The following is an 18,567-nucleotide window of genomic DNA, read 5'->3' on the forward strand; positions in this document are numbered from 1 at the left end:
TTCCCAGTGCAGTAGTGCCTGAGAGGTGGGCAAGCTCTGTATTCTCTCCAGGTAATCTCATCAGACCCCTGACTTTAGAAACCATCTCTCTACCACTGAACTTCAGAGAGACCTCTCCAGTGTCCACCTCCCTCCAGCCCTCCGGATTCCTGTGCTGGCTGCCGTTGTAACATCTCCAACAAGATACCTGAAGGGCATCTCAGAACTGAATTCCCCAACCCACTCCCCCCTTGCTTATCCCCATCCCCATCTCCTCAATAATAACAAAAATACAGGAACTATCTTTGATTTTCCTCTGTCCCTCCTCCCTCCACATCAAATTTACCGACGAGTTCTGGTGACTTGACCTTTAAGACAAACAGCAGAGACACCAGCCTCTCTTCAGCTGCATGAGCTCCTATCTCCTCCTCGACCACAGCAATAGCCTCCTCACTGCGGTCTCCCTTGGCATCACCATGTGCAACAGACCACGTCATAGCCCTCACTATGTGGAGTGATTGGCAATCAAACTCTGTTAGAGTGAGTTCAAGAGAAATGAGGCGTACGGGCAGTGACGCCATGTTTTTAGCCAACTCTTGGAGAGTCACTTTGAGAGGCAAATACGGGTCGGAAGGGGTGTGGGTTGGAGATGGTGAGGCATGTTTTGTTTGTTGATGGGGCGATATGGGAGAGGGAGCATGAGGGAATGCGGGAGGGGGTGGTGAGGGTGGCGAGGGCCGTCCTTTTCCCTGGTGTCTCAGGGCATGCAGTTCATCCACAGTCACAGGACAGGGGGCCCGATTACCTGCCGCACAGGTGAGCGTTAGCTCGGCAGGGTGATGTGCCAGCCCAGGGTTAGCCCCACTTCTCTCCGTGAAGTAGGAAGGGGGCTCAGCTGACAACGGGGAGGGTGAATTGGTAGAAGAGGAAGTATGTCAGAGAACATGTGCCTTCTTTCTGAACCTACCACGGAGCCTTTGACCAGGTCTTCCCTCCATCTGGAATGTTCTTGCTGAGGATTTGCACATGGCTGGTGACTTTGTGACATTCAGATAGTGGCTTAAATGTCACCTCCTCAGAGAGGCTCTCCCTGACCTCAGAACCTAAAATAGCCACCCTGCTACTCACAGTCACATCACCCTATTTTAGTTCTCTGACTAGGGTTTGTTACTGAGAGATATTCAGCTTGTTAATTTTCTACTTGCCTACATGTTTATCACTGCATCTCTTAGGAGATAACTAGCACACACTAGGCCCTGAACCTGTAGAGAAATCTTCATGAATAAGCATGAGACATTCCTTTTCGTTCAGGAAAAGATGCAAATGTGTCATGATGGAATACAATAGAACCCAACTTGGGTATATAGACTTGAATAGGCCCGAGATTAAATCTGTGTGTGGGGTGTGGAGGGTGAGTATGCATCCTGGCCCCTTGGCTTCAGCAATGGACAGCTGAAGTTACAAGTGGCGTGTACCTTCTAGGCAAAGAGAAGACCTCTGAGTTCTTCAGGCCACTCAGGACTAGTTGGAGCTTCCTACCAGCCTTCCTTTGCTGGCTTCCTTTAGTGCACATGGGCATAGTTAGAGGTTGTTCCCATTAGTGAATATTATTTAAATATCTGAACTAAGTGTATCAAGAAGAAAACCTTTAAAATAGGAAAATGGAGAGGCTGGGCTGAAAAAAAAAAACTTTAAAAGGGGAAAAATGGAAAGGCTGGGCTGTACTCTTTAAACCTTAAAAGAGATGTCTGAACTGGGCCTGAGAATCCTTCTGGCTCTTCAGCTAGTGCATTTTCAATTGGGCTTAAGAGAAGACTGCCAGCCTAGGGGCAAATGCAAATAAAACCTCATGCATCTGAAACAACCTTCTGTCTTAAAATGATGGCTTATTTCTAACAACTTTAAAAAAAAAATCCTAAACCTTCTAGGAAAAATTAATTAGCCAAAAAACCTTTTGAGGTAGTCTCTGAAAACAAAACAGACAAAAACACCTTGTATACCCTGTTTAAAATAATGCATAGGGGCGCCTGGGTGGCTCAGTCGTTAAGCGTCTGCCTTCGGCTCAGGTCATGATCCCAGGGTCCTGGGATCGAGCCCAGCATCGGGCTCCCTGCTCCACGGGAAGCCTGCTTCTCCCTCTCCCACTCCTCCTGCTTGTGTTCCCTCTCTCGCTGTGTCTCTCTCTGTCAAATAAATAAAATCTTTTAAAAAATAAAATAAAATAATGCATAGAAATATGTATATATTCTGACCATGTGTTTCTTCCCTAAATCTCTGATGATAGTACTGAGGGGCTGAAGCATTCAGGATTGAATCAGTATATCATTCTCTAAAAGGACAAAATAGGAAATGACTGTATATCTAGTCAAGTAACCCAAGACCACTCACCCTCCCATGGCCAGGAAACACTAAAATAATGGACAGAATTTACTTCAGAAAGAAAAGGGATTTCATAAGCACTGATTGAACCACCATTTTGGTTCAAGCCATAGATAACTCTCATCAAACTACCTATCACCTTGGTGGCAGACTATAAATGTGAGGAACCGAACCCAGATTGATGAAAGTGAAGATTTTGATAGATGTTTCAGTTTCTTCTTCTGCCCATAAAAAATGAGTTCATGTGGCTCAGACAACATGCTGTTCAGGGTCCTTTGATTGGTGATGTTTCCTGTTTACTTCTTTAGGAAAGATCCAAGTGACTTGGGCTTTCACAAGCACTGTCTGAGACCTGGGGGGACATAAGTGGTTGTCTGCAGTTTTCCGTTGGTTTGTGAAGTTCACCTCACTGACTGACCCATAAATTACAAACCATATAATCTGCGGGGTGGGGAGGCAGAGTTCTGGACTGCAGTGTTTTGTGTTTCTCCATTATTTAGGCTGGAGGAGAAAAAATAGATCCAGAAGAGGCATTGATCTACGAAGAGGATTTAGATGAAGGGGACGGTGTTGAAGGCGAGGTGGAAGAGAGCACAAAATTAAAAATGTTCCGCAGACTCGCCTCTGTGGCCTCCAAGCTTAAGGAGTTTATCGGCAACATGATCACCACCGCGGGAAAGGTCGTGGTGACGATTTTACTCGGTTCGTCAGGTGAGCGTTTCCGGCACCGAATGGAGCACAGGTAGCACTTTGGTGAATAATGAAAGACATGGCTGAGGAGAAAATACAGAAAGAAACCATTCTGGTCTGTGACACCAAACTCATAACTGTAGCTGCTGGAAAACTAGCCACGTGTACACAGCACACACAACAGAAATCATTTTTCCTGTTCAGTTGTAGCGTTTGGGTTTTTAGTTGGTTTCTGTCAACCTCCGTAAAGCCACCTTTTCCTGTGTCTTACGTGATGTCATGTTTTATGTGTAGATCCGAAAAACCACTCTTCTCCCCCAGAGCCCAGGAAGGGCACTGGGCTCTGAGGAGCAATGTTGGTGTCCCCCTCCGGAGCCATATGTGTGCCTTCTGAAAGCATGTCTGTTTACATTGGGTCGTTAGTAATCTTAATTTAACTCTCCAGGATATACTATTTTTCTTCCTCAGATTGTAATCTTGCAGCACAGACACTCACTTCCTTCAAATCTTGGCTGCCGACTGCTTGTTCCATAATAATGTTATCTCCATCTTCTCCCTCTTTCCAGCCCACAGTTGGCGCTGCTCCAGAGCCGCTGGGAAGTTTAGGCCATACCTCTTTGTTGAAAGTGCACGAGATGAAACAACGTGACTGTTTTTTCATAGGGAAATTAAAAAGTGGGAAAGAGAATAGAATTTCTCAAGAAATATATCCCAATATTGTAACAAAGGATCATTTCAAAATGCCCCCCGCCAAGGTTTTTAAATGCCTGTCAAAGAATGACCTCACTTTACGTGCCCCCTTGTGGTAATAGTGCGAATCAAATTTTGTTGGGTAGGGCAAAGTTTTAGTGAGACTTTGCCACAGATGTAATATTGTTATGAATCCTACTTAACCACACAAAAAAGCAAGTCATTATAAAAAATGATATCAGGGAAAGTTGGAATGGACACACAAGTACTCCTGAAAAATTGGGGGAGAAGTAGAAAGATGGAAACAGGCAAGCAAATATGCTAAATTCTATTGTATGAAAAGTAGATATTTACTCTGCTCAAACACCGTGGGAAGAATTTCTTCATCATATTGTGTTTCCTTATATTTACAAGTATCACTTTATGTATGACTTCTTTTCACAACAAAAATAGCGTAAGTTCTGATTTAATAAATAAAATGTGATTCATACTTTAATAACTTGATCCATCCCTGAAAGCATATGAAGGAAATGTCCATAATCTCCAAGAGTTACATTTCCTGAGTGGTAAATGATTTTCTGGTTCTGTGCAATTTGTCATGACCGTATCTCTTCTTCCTTAGGTATGATGTTGCCATCTTTGACCTCATCTGTGTACTTCTTTGTATTTTTGGGTCTGTGCACCTGGTGGTCCTGGTGCCGCACATTCGATCCATTGCTGTTCAGCTGTCTCTGTGTTCTGCTGGCTATTTTCACTGCGGGGCACTTGATTGGACTTTATTTATACCAGTTCCAATTCTTTCAAGAAGCGGTTCCACCCAATGACTACTATGCGAGGTAAGAGAAATGGTGAAGACATTTCAAGGGGAATTAGCCCTCCTTTATGATCTTGTTTGAATTTGCAGGGGTTCTTCTCACTGCCAGTTGATGCACTCAGCAAAGGTTTGGTGGGGATGGGAGAAGCAATCTAGCGCTTTCAAGTTATTGAATGACAAAGTCTAGAAGGAAGTAGAAGGTCTCTTCAGACAGAGGTGCTGCTGGGACATGGAGAGAGGGGAGGCTGTTGTTTGGTCTCAGCTGTGGAAAGAGATCCCATAAGAACATTTTAAATCAAAGAATAAAAAAAAAGTGTTAAGGCATCCAGCTGGAGGATGCTCTCACAGGCCAAATAATAGAGCATCAAAAATAATAATGAATTGATTGTAAAAATATAAAAATAAGAAGGCATGAATTCATGGGGAAAGAGAGATAGAGAGCTAATTTGCTTCAACTGAAGACAACCATTACACCAACTCCTTACTTTGAAAAATGGGAATTAAGAGTAAAGAATCCAGCATTTACTTTGACTTTTTAGAAGGAGTTCTAGGTGATTCTCATGATGAGACAAAACCGACCTTTACAGGATAACACCAGCTAATGAAAGGGGAAGGAATAATAGAATTAGAAAATTACTGTTTCTCAGTTCTTAATGAAATAGTGATTCTCATTGCAAACTGAAACCATTACTTGAAAAAGGTTGTTGGGCTAAAAGATGTTTGCAGAATGACAATGTATAACCTCATTGATTATTTGCCAATGGCAAATGGAAAATCAAACCTTTGTAATGGTGATCAACACCACAACCAGTTGATCAAACTAGTACTACCCAAAGTGGGATAGCTCAACATTTCACACTTGTGATGTGATGCAATATGAAGTATACAGCATCATATTGTTAAACTTTTAGACCTAACCCCTGATTACAGTAATTTATAAAGGATAGAAAAATAATGACTCCACAGGAAAACAATCAGAGAAATCCAAAATATGGATTCTACAAGGCAAATGATCTGATCTCTAGAAAACTCAGCATCATGAAAAGAAGTGTGTGTAGAGGTAGTGAGGGGAGGGACGGTTCTAGTTTAAAGGAGAACTGGGGAAACCCAGCAAACAGATGTGAAGCCCAACCCTAGATTACATCCTGGTTCAACCATAAATCTCTAAAAGACATTTTGAGGTTAAATGGGGGAAGTTTCAACGTTCATTGGTTATTAGCTGATTGTATAGAATCATTGTTAATTCTCAGGTGCATGATTATTGTGTGGGCATACAAGAAAATGTATGATTGGCATCAGGTTACCCATTGTCCTGTTTTAAGTTTCTGTCTCTGTGGAAAAGTTTATAACTGGAAGTTACGGAAAAAATAAAGGGGGACAGAAATGGCGGGAGAGAATGTGAGGGGGATGAAAGCGGTGCCAGTTTCCTTGTCTCTGATGTGTCTGGGAAGTGGTATAAGTGCTTTTTGTCCACTTGTTGAGAAATGAGAAACCTGCAATTTAAAAGAACATAAGTAATATTATCATCCTGATGATATAGATTTGCATCCTTCTTTCAAGGGATCCTTATCTGGTTTTCATGGGATAGTAAATATGAAGTAGCAGTGTGTGTGTGGCCCCCTTTACCTTGCTTTTATTGATTCATGCATAAAATCTGTCTAGTTTGTAGCTATGTCTACACAATGCTAGAAAAAAATTCAAGTTCTAAAACCACTAAAACAAGTTAGTACTCAACACACTTACAACCTAACTAATTCTAAACCCAGCTGGCATAATCTGGAGGCTTAACAAGTATAATTCAGTCTATGGAGACAAGAAAGTTATAGACACAGCAAAACTGAAGAAACACAATATGGAAACAAGCTAAGTGCCCATTGACAGATGAATGGATAAAAAAAGATGCGGTGTGTATGTACATACATACATATATCTGTATTTAAACACAATGAAATATCATTCAGCCTTAAAAAAGAAGGAAATCTAGCCATTCATGACAACATGATGAAATTTGGGGGCATTATGCAAATGAAATAAGTCAGACAGACTTGTCCACTTGTATATGGAATCTAAACAAAAGAGTCAACCCATAGAAACAGTTTAGGGAAGCGGTTGCTGGGGGTGACATGTGGGGAGGAAGGAAGACAGGCTGGTAAAAGGATACAAACTCACTTAGGAGGTGAATAAATTATGAAGATCTAATGTGTAGCAAGCTCACTATAGCTAATAGTATCTATATTGTATACTTGAAATTTGCTAAGAGAATAGATCTTAAGCAGTTTCACCAAAAAAAAGCGGGGGGGATGTTGTAAGGTCATTGGTGTGTTAATTAACTTGATTGAAGTAATCATTTCACAATGTACACGTATATCAAATGATCACATTTTACACTTTAAATATATTACAATTTCATGTGTTGGTTATACCTGAGAAGCCTCTTTAATGGTGCACATTTATGTAATATTTATTTATTTTAGGCAGGAGCGAATAAATGCTAAATTTCAGTACAGACAGTAGTTCTAGACTAAATGAATCCTTTGGTTTCTTCTAGACGTTTAATTTTTGGTTTATTGAACATGCATAGAAAAAATGTTTTGCGCTGTTGGAAGGGCTGACTTTCAGGGGGTGATTTAATTGGGAATGTAAATATCTTCTACATGCCAATAATCCCCTTTCCCCCTAGTTTAAGGCTCTTTTCTGCCATCTGGAGACTGATGATGGGAAATACAGATAATATTCAGAACCACCTTGAAAACACTTTGTATCAAGGATCAGCAAATACATATTTTAGACTTTGTCACAATTCTTTTCAGAAGCCATCGTAATTAGCAAAAGCAGTCATGGGCAGACTTAAAAGAATGGTGCAGTTCTCTTCCAGTAAAACTTTGTGAACACTGAAGTTTGAATTTCATATTATTTTCATATTTCATGAAATATTATTTTTCTTTTAATTTTTTCCAGCCACTCAAAAACATAAAAGCAAAACAAAACAAAAAATGTGTGAAAACCATGGTTAGCTCATAAGCTGTAGCCAAACAGGTGGTAAACAAGGCTTGCCCACCTATAGTGTAGAAAATAATAGTCCGAATGAGGTAATAACATACTGTATTTATTGTTCACTCAAATTGTCACAAAATTATGATTATAATTTATTACATGTAATAATAATCACATTACATGTAATTATAATTACATTTTGTAGATGATCCATTTAAACAGTTTAAAAGGTCCATTACTATAATCTCGTAGAGGTAAGTCATTGAAAGTTAAGTTGCTTATTAGAGCATAGACAGTTTGAGCTAAACAATGAAATATAAATATAAATAAATACACTGCCTTGTTGTAGATTCCCATCCTCCCCCCATTCACTTGGTGATAACAAGGCATTGCATCTTAATCGTAGAAAGCTTGGAAATTAACGTATCTAAAATAATAGCTTTTTTCATAAGGCAAAATTCCAGTGCATTGTTATTAAACCCAAATTCTTAGTTGGTAGAAAATAAACTGGAAAGTGGCAAAAGAAACTCATCTTGTGTGGACATTTGTCAAAAATTTCATAACCACAGAGACTCCAGCGCATATATCCAGCTTCGGATGTGGTTGTTCTTAAAACAATCCAAGCCATTTTTCTTCTCTCAAAAGCTTTCAAAAACGCTCTCTGGTCAGAATTATCTTTATTTTTAGAAAAATTGAATTGATTTGCTTATCATGAGTATAATACATATTTGTTGATGATTATTTGGAAAAATATAATGAAAGATAAGGAGAACCACCTTTTAAAAATGTAATCCTAACTTCTGGAAATAAATACTGTTTATTTCTGAGTCTATATTCTTCTAGAATTTTTCCTAGGCATATATGTGCATTTTTAAAACAAACTTTGAATCATAATGCACATACTGTTTTCTAAGGGTTGATCAAGCAAAATAAAACTTCAGAACAAATCCACATAACTGTATGTAAGCTCATGAATGTCCCAGTCAACGTAATTTGTTTAATAGAATATAGAGCCCTATGACAACTGCTTTTTCTGGAAGGTGTCCCTAACAAAAATGGTGAACTAAACAAAATTTGGCTTTGCTAATGCAGTGTGTAATCTCTTCTAAAGGTTTTGTATTTTCAAGGGAATTTCTATAGACAGGAAACACCTCATATTTTGAAAGACATGAAGCAAGATTAAAGGTGGTGGGCTCGTGTTCAGATTTCTCCAGTTACACTTGTGCTTATCCTCACTTGTTTCCCTACCTGTAGCACTGGCCACATTTATGAAGCTGAGTCTTGGACAATTTGCGTCCCGCAGGTTTTCTGCATTAAAAGTGCAGAAGGTGTGCTGGGTAGGGATGGGGCCAAGAGCAGGTGGACCTGATTTGTTCTGCATTGTCATGAATGGCAGGCACCTTGAAAGGCTTTAAAATGCGTTTGAATGCTATAAACTTCTACTTATTAGTAGCATGAATTAAAAACCCATTGTAACAGTTTGGCAGCACATCACTGACCATGTTTCCTTGTGAAGGTAATACCAAAAGTAATTTTGAGTTGAACTTCTCTAAAAACAATCCTGACAAGAAGTGGGTTCTTTGTCTGTTAATCTTGAGTTATCTCGGTAAAACAGGTAAAAGTTCTGATGTAGGCCAGGGTGGAAGATGTGACAGGAGACTAAAATGCCAATTGTTTTCTTAATTATGATGGAGACACTTGAAACACTATTCATGGACATTTTGCGTATGTTACGCATTGGGATGAGTAGGTCATTCTTATAAATTGTCTATTCTGATCTTCAACTGGCTTTCGTTCCAACTCCTGAACTTTCCAAGAACATTTGCAGGAGTTAACTGCAGACATTGGACTTGTTCGCCCAAACTCAATTTCTTCATTTGCTGCCTTCTTCACTTAAAGATGTGAAGTTTGAACATGAAAAGGCGGGAAGGAATGAGAAAGATTTTTGGACCATTCTCTGTGAAAGTAGGATTCTCTATAAAATAAATATACAGTGATTTGCCCTATGTTACCCTTTTTAAATAAATAATGATGATAAGAAAACACATTATGTTTAGTGAAGGAAAAGCTTATGTTTATTTCAGTATTAAAACAATGTAAAAAAGAAAAAGCCTAAAACTCCAACATTACAAGTTAACTATTCTATGAAAAATGTTATAAAACAAGCATGAAGAGTACAATCTCATTTATTATATTTACACTCTCTTAATGCTAGTCATAAAAATCTCAATAATATATAGGGAATAATAAAGGCCTCAATGCTGTATGTCTTTCTTCTGATTTGGGAAAGCCAGTGGGTCCTTTAGAAAAATGGAACAATGCAATCAGTTTTTCTGTTAGGTCTGCTGCAGTTTGCTTTATAAGCTGTTCTGTCATTCAGGTGATTTAAAGGAATGTGCTTTTGCACCCCAGCCCCAGATTGCTGTTATACCCATACTGCGTTGGAGTAATCTAAGGTTTAGTTACAAAAACAGCACAGAAAGACTAAATTGTTTTTAATGGAGACCAGTTGGCAAGAATTTCATCTGAAAGCAGTCCAGTGGGGGGAGGGGGAGGGTGGGGAGGACTAAATGTAAAGCAGGACATTTTCATGGTAAGAAATGTAAATTCACCCAAAGAAGTTAACACTTTTCCTTTACCTTTTTGTTAAAAGATGGCACCGGCAGATATCTATAGAATTATAGAGTTGGTAGGTATACAATGATAACCAAACTGTGGGTTTCATTCTGAAAAGATTCTTAGTGATGGAGTGCCTTGTTCTTATGTCTCAAGCAGGGCTCACCTGCACTTATCTGAAAGATGAAAAATAGAAGCCAGAAGAGAAATTGGCTTTCCACAAATAGGTGCAAAATCAATAGAACCTCTGAGTCCAGTTGGGCAGTTTGCCATAATCTTATGGTCACTTAGGACCACAAGTGGGTGCATTGTGGACCCAGGGTCCCTCAGAAATGGGGCGCCCTACCCAGCCACGACACCTGGCCTTGCGTGCGGAGCAGCTCCTGCTTCTGATCAGGGGGACAAGCCTTGGCACAGGATGTCTGTCTACCCTAGGGGCCCTAAAACTTCCCAACCTCACTTTCCAGAATTTCAGGCTTAATGAAATGTTGTGGACCAAATTTCTCACCTTTTGCTTATTGAGAGCACCTCCCAGGAAGGCTCTCCTTTCCGTCTTCATGGAAAATCTCCTTTCTTCTCTGTGGGGACTAGACAGTGGCTGACCTGACAGTGCCGTCGTCTCATTCTATCAGGTTCATACATGCAAGAGCAGCCCCCCTGCATACACGCTGCAACAGGGCAGGAACTTTCTGCCCCAGTGCTATCCTGGTGATCAGGGACAAAGTGGGGCTCCATTCTCTTATGATAGATATTGAGAGGATTGTGCTAAAGCTTGCAAACTCATTCTCTGGAGTCCAACACCTCGGGATCGAATCTTGGCCCCATTACTTTCTAGACAGAGCATTCCCACACCACGTTACTTCATGCTCTGTGCTTGGGTTTCCCTACCTACAAAATAGGGACCAGAATAGTGCTTGTCTCTGAGAAGAGTCATGTATTAAATAGGAGAATACTCACCAAATGCTGGGCCCCGTGGCATGTGTATTTAAAAGCACCTGATTTTATTGTTGTAGACATCATATTAACGTACATAAAATAGTTTTCTTATTCAAACGGACTTCCCCATATCTGACAGCGTAGCTTTTCTGGCACCTCAGCTGCGGTTCCCTGAGAACACTGAGCTACTCTGCCCCTTGTGCTGTTTCCTTCATGGGAAATGTCCTACTTCCTCATCCCACTGGCTCCTATTCTTTCTTCCAAACCCAGCACATGCACCTCCTTCTGGAACCTTCCATGTTTCCTTCTGTAAAGCACAAGAATGATCTTCTGGGCAATTACTCTATGCAAACTTGCTTCCTTGCACTTGCTGCACTGGCCCGTAATGATCAGCTGTGAACGTGTCTCCCTTCTAGGGATGGGTTTGGGTGGCCCAGGTACCCTCAGGCTCTAACACTGCTGATCACACTCCTTTCAGGAAATCTCTGTTCCGTCTGGTTTCTGCTCTGTCTCCTGCAATACTTGCATTTCATTTCCTTGTGCACCAAGGTAAAGTAAAACTTGTTTAGGCTTTTCCTGAACTTGAAGCCACAGATGGGGCCGCCTGCTATGCGATGTATGGGGCGATTATTTCCCAGAGAGGTCACTCTCGGTGTCAGGGCACCCACAGTGGTCCCACTGCGCTGCTCTGTGGTACCTGTCCCCAGTTAGTGAATGTCAAGTTCAGCGAGAAACTAAGGAGGCTACAGTACATGTGGTTCCTTACTTGTGGTGTTGGCAAATATTTAGTTTTTGCTTGAGAAAAAAATGATGGTTTTGCTTTTATTTATTTACAAAATTCAAAAATAGCTTTATCCCTGATGGTTAAAGTTAATTAGCAAGGTTAATGTAGAAAGTAGCTTTCACTTTTGAAGAAATTAGAGATTTCTATTTCTGTTCATACTCAGTGTTTCTCAGGGACCCGGTTTATCTCTTATTTTTGAGAGACTTTGTCTTGTTTTTTAATTTCTTTAGACTTTGTCTTCAAAATGGGAGAGCCATGGTGAATATTGATGCAGTGATGTATACAAGGGTCTGCCCAGGCCTGGCAATCAGAAGGCAATTAAAAAATGTTAGTTCTACTTTTCTCTGTAGGTTTTGTGTAGAAGGCATATACAGCATGATTTTTTCCCCCTCAGTTTTAATGAAAAATATTTGACATACATCACTGTATAAGTTTAAGGCATACAACATGGTGGTAGGATTATATATATTATGAAGTGATTACCACAATAGGTTCGATGAACATCCGTCTTTTCATGTAGATAAACAGAAAAGACAGATTCTTATCATACTGTTTGATGACTATAGATTTATAGTATAGCTTGAAATCAGGAAGTGTGGTGCCTCCTGCTTTGTTCTTCTTTCTCGGGACTTCTTTGGCTATTTGGGGGTTTTTGTGATTCCATATACATTTTAGGAGTGTTTTATCTCTTTCTGTAAAAAATTCCATTGGAATCTTGATAGGGATTGCATTGAGTCATAGATGGCTTTCAGTAGTATTGACATTTAACAATATTAATTCTTCCAATCCAATATCTTTCCACTTATTTGTATCTGTTTAGGAATCTTTCATCAATGTCTTATAGCTTTCTACCAAGAGATCTTATACCTCCTTAGTTAAATTTGTTCCTGGTATTTTATTGTTTTTGATGCTATCATAAATGGAATCAATTTCTTTTTCTTTTTCTTTTTTTTTTTTTCAGAAAATTAGTTGTAGGGGCACCTGAGTGGCTCAGTCATTACGTGTCTGCCTTCGGCTCAGGTCATGATCCCAGGGTCCTGGGATTGAGCCCCGTATTGGGCTCCCTGCTCAGCAGGAAGCCTGCTTCTCCCTCTACCACTCCCCCTGCTTGTGTTCTCTCACTGTCTCTCTCTCTGTCAAATAAATTAAAAAAAAATTTTTTTTAAAGAAAGAAAATTAATTGTTAGTGTATAGAAACTTTACTGGCTTTTGTATGTTAATTTGTGTCCTGCAACTTTACTGAATTCATTATTTGTATCTGACAGTTTTTTCATTGAGTCTTTAGGATTTGTCTATACTAAATCAGTCTTTAGGATTTTCTATGTATATATGGAATGATGTATAATTTATTTATATAATTTATTTACTGTATAATATAGTAAATAGAGACAATTTTATTTCTTCCTTACCAATTTTGATATGTTTTATTTCTTCTTCTTGCCCGATTGCTGTAGCTAGGACTTCTAGTACTATGTCAAATAGATGTGGTAAGAGTGGGAAGCTTGTCTTATTTCTGATCTAAGAGGAAAAGCTTTCAACTTTTCATCATGGAGTATGATATTAGATGTGAGCTTTCACATATGACCTATATTATGTTGAAATATGTTCCTTCCATGACTTATTTGTTAAGAGTTTTTATCATGAATGGATATTTAATTTTGTCAAGTGCTTTTTCTGTGTCTATTGAGATAATCATGTGGTCATGTGGTTATTTTATTTTTTCATTTTATTAATGTGATATATCACAATGATTGATTTGAGTATGTTGAACCATCCTTCCATCCCTGGAGAAATCCCATTTGATCATGGTAAATGATCTTTCAATGCCACTGAATTCAGTTTGCTAGTATTTTATTGAGAATTTTTAAATCAGTATTCATCAGAGATAATGGCCTATCGTTTCCTTTTCTAGTAGTGTCCTTTTCTGGTTTTGGTAATGTTGGCTTCATAAAATGAATTTGAAAGTATTCCCTCCTCTTTGGTTTTCTTGGAAGAGTTTAAGAAAGATTAGTGTTCATTCTTCTTTAAAAGTTTGGTAAAATTCACCAGTGAAGCCATCTGGTCCTGGACTTTTGTTTGTTGAAAGATTTTTTTATTACTGATTGTATTTCCTTCTTATGTTTATTCAGATTTTTTAGTTCTTCCTGATTCAATCTTGGTAATTTGTATGTTTCTAAGAGTTTTTCCAATTCTTCTAGGTTGTCCAGTTTGTCAGTGTGTAGCTGTTTATAGTAGCCTCTTATGATTCTTTGATTTCCTATGTTATCTTTTTCATTTATAATTTTGTTGATTTGGGTCCTTTCTCTTCTTTCCTTGTTTAGTCTAGCTAAAAATTTGTAAATTTTGTTCTTTTCAAAGAACCAACTTTTAGTTTGGTTAATCTTTTCTATTGTTTTTCAATTTTTCATTTATTTCTATTCTAATCTTTATTATTTCCTTTCTTCTGCTAGCTTTGAGATCCATTTGTTCTTCTCTTCCCTGTTCTTTAAGGTGTCCAGGTGTGTTGTTTATTTGGGACCTTTATGCCTTTTAAAGTATGCATTTATTGCTATGAACTTCCCTCTTAGAACTGTTTTTGCTGCACTCATGTGTTTTGGAATGTTGTATTTCCACTTTCATTTGTTTCAAGAAAGTTTTTTTTATTTCCTCTTTAATTTCTTCTTTCATCCATTGGTTGTTCAAGAGAGTGTTGCTTAATTTCCATGTGTTCATGAATTTTCCAATTTTCCTTTTGTTGATTTCTAGTGTTATGCCATTGTGGTCAGAGAAGATACTTGGTATGCTTTCAGTCTTCTTAAATTTTCTAAGACTTGTTTTGTGGCCTAACATATGGTCTGTCCTAGAAAATGTTCCATGTGCACTTGAGAATATTTATTCTGCTTTTGTTGAATGGAATGCTCTGTATATGTCTGTTATGTCCATTTGGTCTACAGTGTTGTTCAAATCTGCTGTTTCCTTATTGATTCTCTGACTGGATAATCTATCCATTATTGGGAGTGAGATACCAAAATCCCCAACTATTATTGTATTATTGTTTACTTCTCCTTTGAGCTCTGTTACTTTTGCTTTATATATTTAAATGCTCTAAAGTTGGGGTCAAAAATATTTACTATATCTTCTTCTTGATGGATTGACAACTTTATCATTATATAATGACCTTCTTTGTCTCTTTTTACCATTTTTTAAAAGATTTTATTTATTAATTTGTCAGGGAGAGAGAGAAAGAGAATGAGATCATAAGCAAGGGGAATGGCAGAGAGACAGGGAGAAGCAGGCTCCCTGGTGGGCAAGGAGTCCTATGCAGGACTTGATTCCAGGACCCTGGGCCCATGACTTGAGCCAAAGGCAGACGCTTAACCCACGGAGCCACCCAGGCATCCCTCTTTTTACCATCTTTAAAGTCTATTTTATCTGATATAAGTTTAGCTACCCTTCCTTTTTGTTGTTGTTTTTGGTTTTTGGTTATCATTTGCTTGAAATGTCTTTTTCCATCCCTTTATTCTCAGTGTGTCCTTAAAGCTAAATGAGCGTCCTGTAGGTAGCACATTGTTGGATCTTGTTTTTAATGTATTCAGCTATTCTGTGTCTTTCCACTAACATATTTAATCTGTTTATTTTTAAAGTAATTACTGATAGGTAAAGACTTACTATTGTCATTTTGTTAACTGTTTTCTGGTTATTTTGTAGAATCATTTTTTCCTTATTTCTCATTCTGCTGTCTTTGTGTGTGTGTGTGTGTGTGTGTGTGTGTGTGTGTGTGTTGATGTCATTTGATATTGGTGTGCTTTGATATCTTTATTATGTTCTTTTGTGTAATTACTACAAGATTTTCCCTTGTGGTTACCGTGAGGCTTACATAAAATATCTTAAACTTATGATCTATTTTAAACTGATAACAATTTAACTTCAATAGAATTTTTAAGCTTTACACTTTTACTTCTACTCCCCCTTACACTTTAGGTTATTGCTGTTACAATTTGCATGTTTTTATATTGTGTAACTAATAACAGAATATTATAATTATGGTTACTTTTACTACTTTTTTTAAACTTTTAAACTAGAGATGTAAATGAGTTATGAACCATAATCCTATACTATAGAACTATGGCCATATGTTTACCATTACCAGCAAGGTTTATGCTACCTTTTATTGTTTTATGTTAATTAGTGTTCTTGTACTTCCACTCAAGGAACACCCTGTAACATTTCTTATAAGGTTGGTCTGGGGATAATGAACTTCCTCACTTTGGTTTATTCAGAAAAGTTTGTATCTCTCCTGCATCTCTGAAGGACAGCTTTGCTAGATAAAAAATTCTTGGTTGACAGTTATTTTCTTTCAGTACTTTGAATATGTCATCCCATTCTCTCCTGATCTGAAAAGTTTCTGTTGAGATATCTACCCATAATTTTATGTTACTTCTTTCTTTTCTCTTGCTACTCTTAAAATTCTTTCTCTGTCTTTGACAATTTAATTATAATCTGTCTCAGTGTAGTCCTATTCAGATTCAACCTAGTTGAGCTTCTTTAAGCCTCATGGACCCAGATGTCCATTTCTCCAAGTTTGGGAAGTTTTCAGCCATTCTAGCTTGAAATATACTTTCTGTCCCCTTTTTCCCCTCTTTTACTTCTGGAATTCCCATAATCTGAATATTGTTTCTTTATTGTATTCCATAATTCCTGTAGGCTTTCTTCATTTTTTCATTCTATTTTTCCTTTTGTTTTTCTTACTGAGTAATTTCCAGTGTCTTATCCTCCAAGTTGCTAATTCTTTCTTCTGCATTGTTGAGCCTACTGTTGAAATTCTTTATTGATTTATTCAGTTCAATTATTGGGTTTATCAACTCTGGGATTTCTGTTTCTCTGTTTGTTTGATGGTTGCTATTTCCTTGCTGAACTTGTTTTGTTCATGCATTGTTTTCCTAACTTCATTGAGTTGTCTGTATTTTCTTGTAGTTCACTAAATTTCCTTTAGGAAGTTTAGGAGAATTGTTCGGAATTCTTTATCTGACAGTTCACTGATCTCCATTTCATTGTGGTCAGTTATTGGAGTTTCAATAGTTTCCTTTGGTAGTGTCTTTTTTTTTTTTCGAATTTTTTTATTGTTATGTTAATCACCATATATTACATCATTAGTTTTTGATGCAGTGTTCCATGATTCATTGTTTGTTCATAACACCCAGTTCTCCATGCAGAACGTGCCCTCCTCAATACCCATCACCAGGCTAACCCATCCCCCCACCCCCCTACCCTCTAGAACCCTCAGTTTGTTTTTCAGAGTCCATCATCTCTCATGGTTCGTCTCCCCCTCTAACATACTCCCCTTTTCTTCCTCTCCTGTTATCTTCTTCTTTTCCTTTTTTCTTAAAATATGTTGCGTTATTTGTTTCAGAAGTACAGATCTGTGATTCAACAGTCTTGCACAATTCAAAGTGCTCACCGTAGCACATACCCTCCCCAATGTCTATCACCCAGCCATCCCATCCCTCCCACCCCCAACCACTCCAGTAACACTCAGTTTGTTTCCTGAGATTAAGAATTCCTCATATCAGTGAGGTCATGTGATACATGTCTTTCTCTGATTGACTTATTTCACTCAGCATAACACCCTCCAGTTCGATCCACGTCGTTGCAAATGGCAAGATCTCATTCTTTTTGATGGCTGCATAATATTCCATTGTGTATATATACCACCTCTTCTTTATCCATTCATCTGTCGATGGGCATCTTGGCTCTTTCCACAGTTTGGCTATTGTGGACATTGCTGCTATAAACATTGGGGTGCACGTACCCCTTCGGGTCCCTATATTTGTATCTTTGTGGTAAATACCCAGTAGTGCAATTGCTGGATCGAACGGTAGCTCTAATTTCAACTGTTTGAGGAACCTCCATACTGTTTTCCAGAGGGGTTGCACCAGCTTGCATTCCCACCAACAGTGTAGGAGGGTTCCCCTTTCTCCACATCCCCGCCAACATCTGTCGTTCCCTGACTTGTTAATTTTAGCCATTCTGACGGGTGTGAGGTGGTATCTCATTGAGGTTTTGATTTGGATTTCCCTGATGCCGAGTGATGTTGAGCACTTTTTCATGTGTCTGTTGGCCATTTGGATGTCTTCTTTGGAGAAATGTCTGTTCATGTCTTCTGCCCATTTCCTGATTGGATTATTTGTTCTTTGGGTGTTGAGTTTGAGAAGTTCTTTATAGATTTTGGATACTAGCCCTTTATCTGATATGTCGTTTGCAAATATTTTCTCCCATTCTGTCGGTTGTCTTTTGGTTTTGTGGACTGTTTCTTTTGCTGTGCAAAAGCTTTTTATCTTGATGAAATCCCAATAGTTCATTTTTGCCCTGGCTTCCCGTGCCTTTGGCGATGTTTCTAGGAAGAAGTTGCTGCGGCTAAGGTCGAAAAGGTTGCTACCTGTGTTCTCCTTTAGGATTTGGATGGACTCCTGTCTCACGTTTAGGTCTTTCAACCATTTGGAGTCTATTTTTGTGTGAGGTGTAAGGAAATGGTCCAGTTTCATGCTTCTGCATGTGGCTGTCCAATTTTCCCAACACCATTTGTTGAAGAGACTGTCTTTTTGCCATTGGACATTCTTTCCTGCTTTGTCAAAAATAAGTTGACCATAGAGTTGAGGGTCCATTTCTGGGCTCTCCATTCTGTTCCATTGATCTATGCGTCTGTTTT

The 18,567-nt window shown here is 38.6% G+C and overlaps 1 protein-coding gene across 1 annotated transcript in view; it reads left to right on the forward strand.

The window, feature by feature from the left end:
* PIEZO2 (piezo type mechanosensitive ion channel component 2) overlaps window positions 1-18,567 on the forward strand; it is a 541,878-nt gene that overhangs the window by 300,597 nt on the left and 222,714 nt on the right. The window contains exons 6-7 of the mRNA XM_073888032.1: window positions 2,859-3,069; window positions 4,361-4,574. Coding sequence (XP_073744133.1) covers window positions 2,859-3,069; window positions 4,361-4,574 — 425 coding nt within the window. The remainder of the gene's footprint in view (window positions 1-2,858; window positions 3,070-4,360; window positions 4,575-18,567) is intronic.

The sequence above is a fragment of the Callorhinus ursinus genome, unplaced genomic scaffold (assembly GCF_003265705.2).
Source record: "Callorhinus ursinus isolate GAN/ISIS: 27379988/994484 unplaced genomic scaffold, GSC_fseal_2.0 scaffold86, whole genome shotgun sequence".
NCBI classification, from domain to species: Eukaryota; Metazoa; Chordata; class Mammalia; order Carnivora; family Otariidae; genus Callorhinus; species Callorhinus ursinus.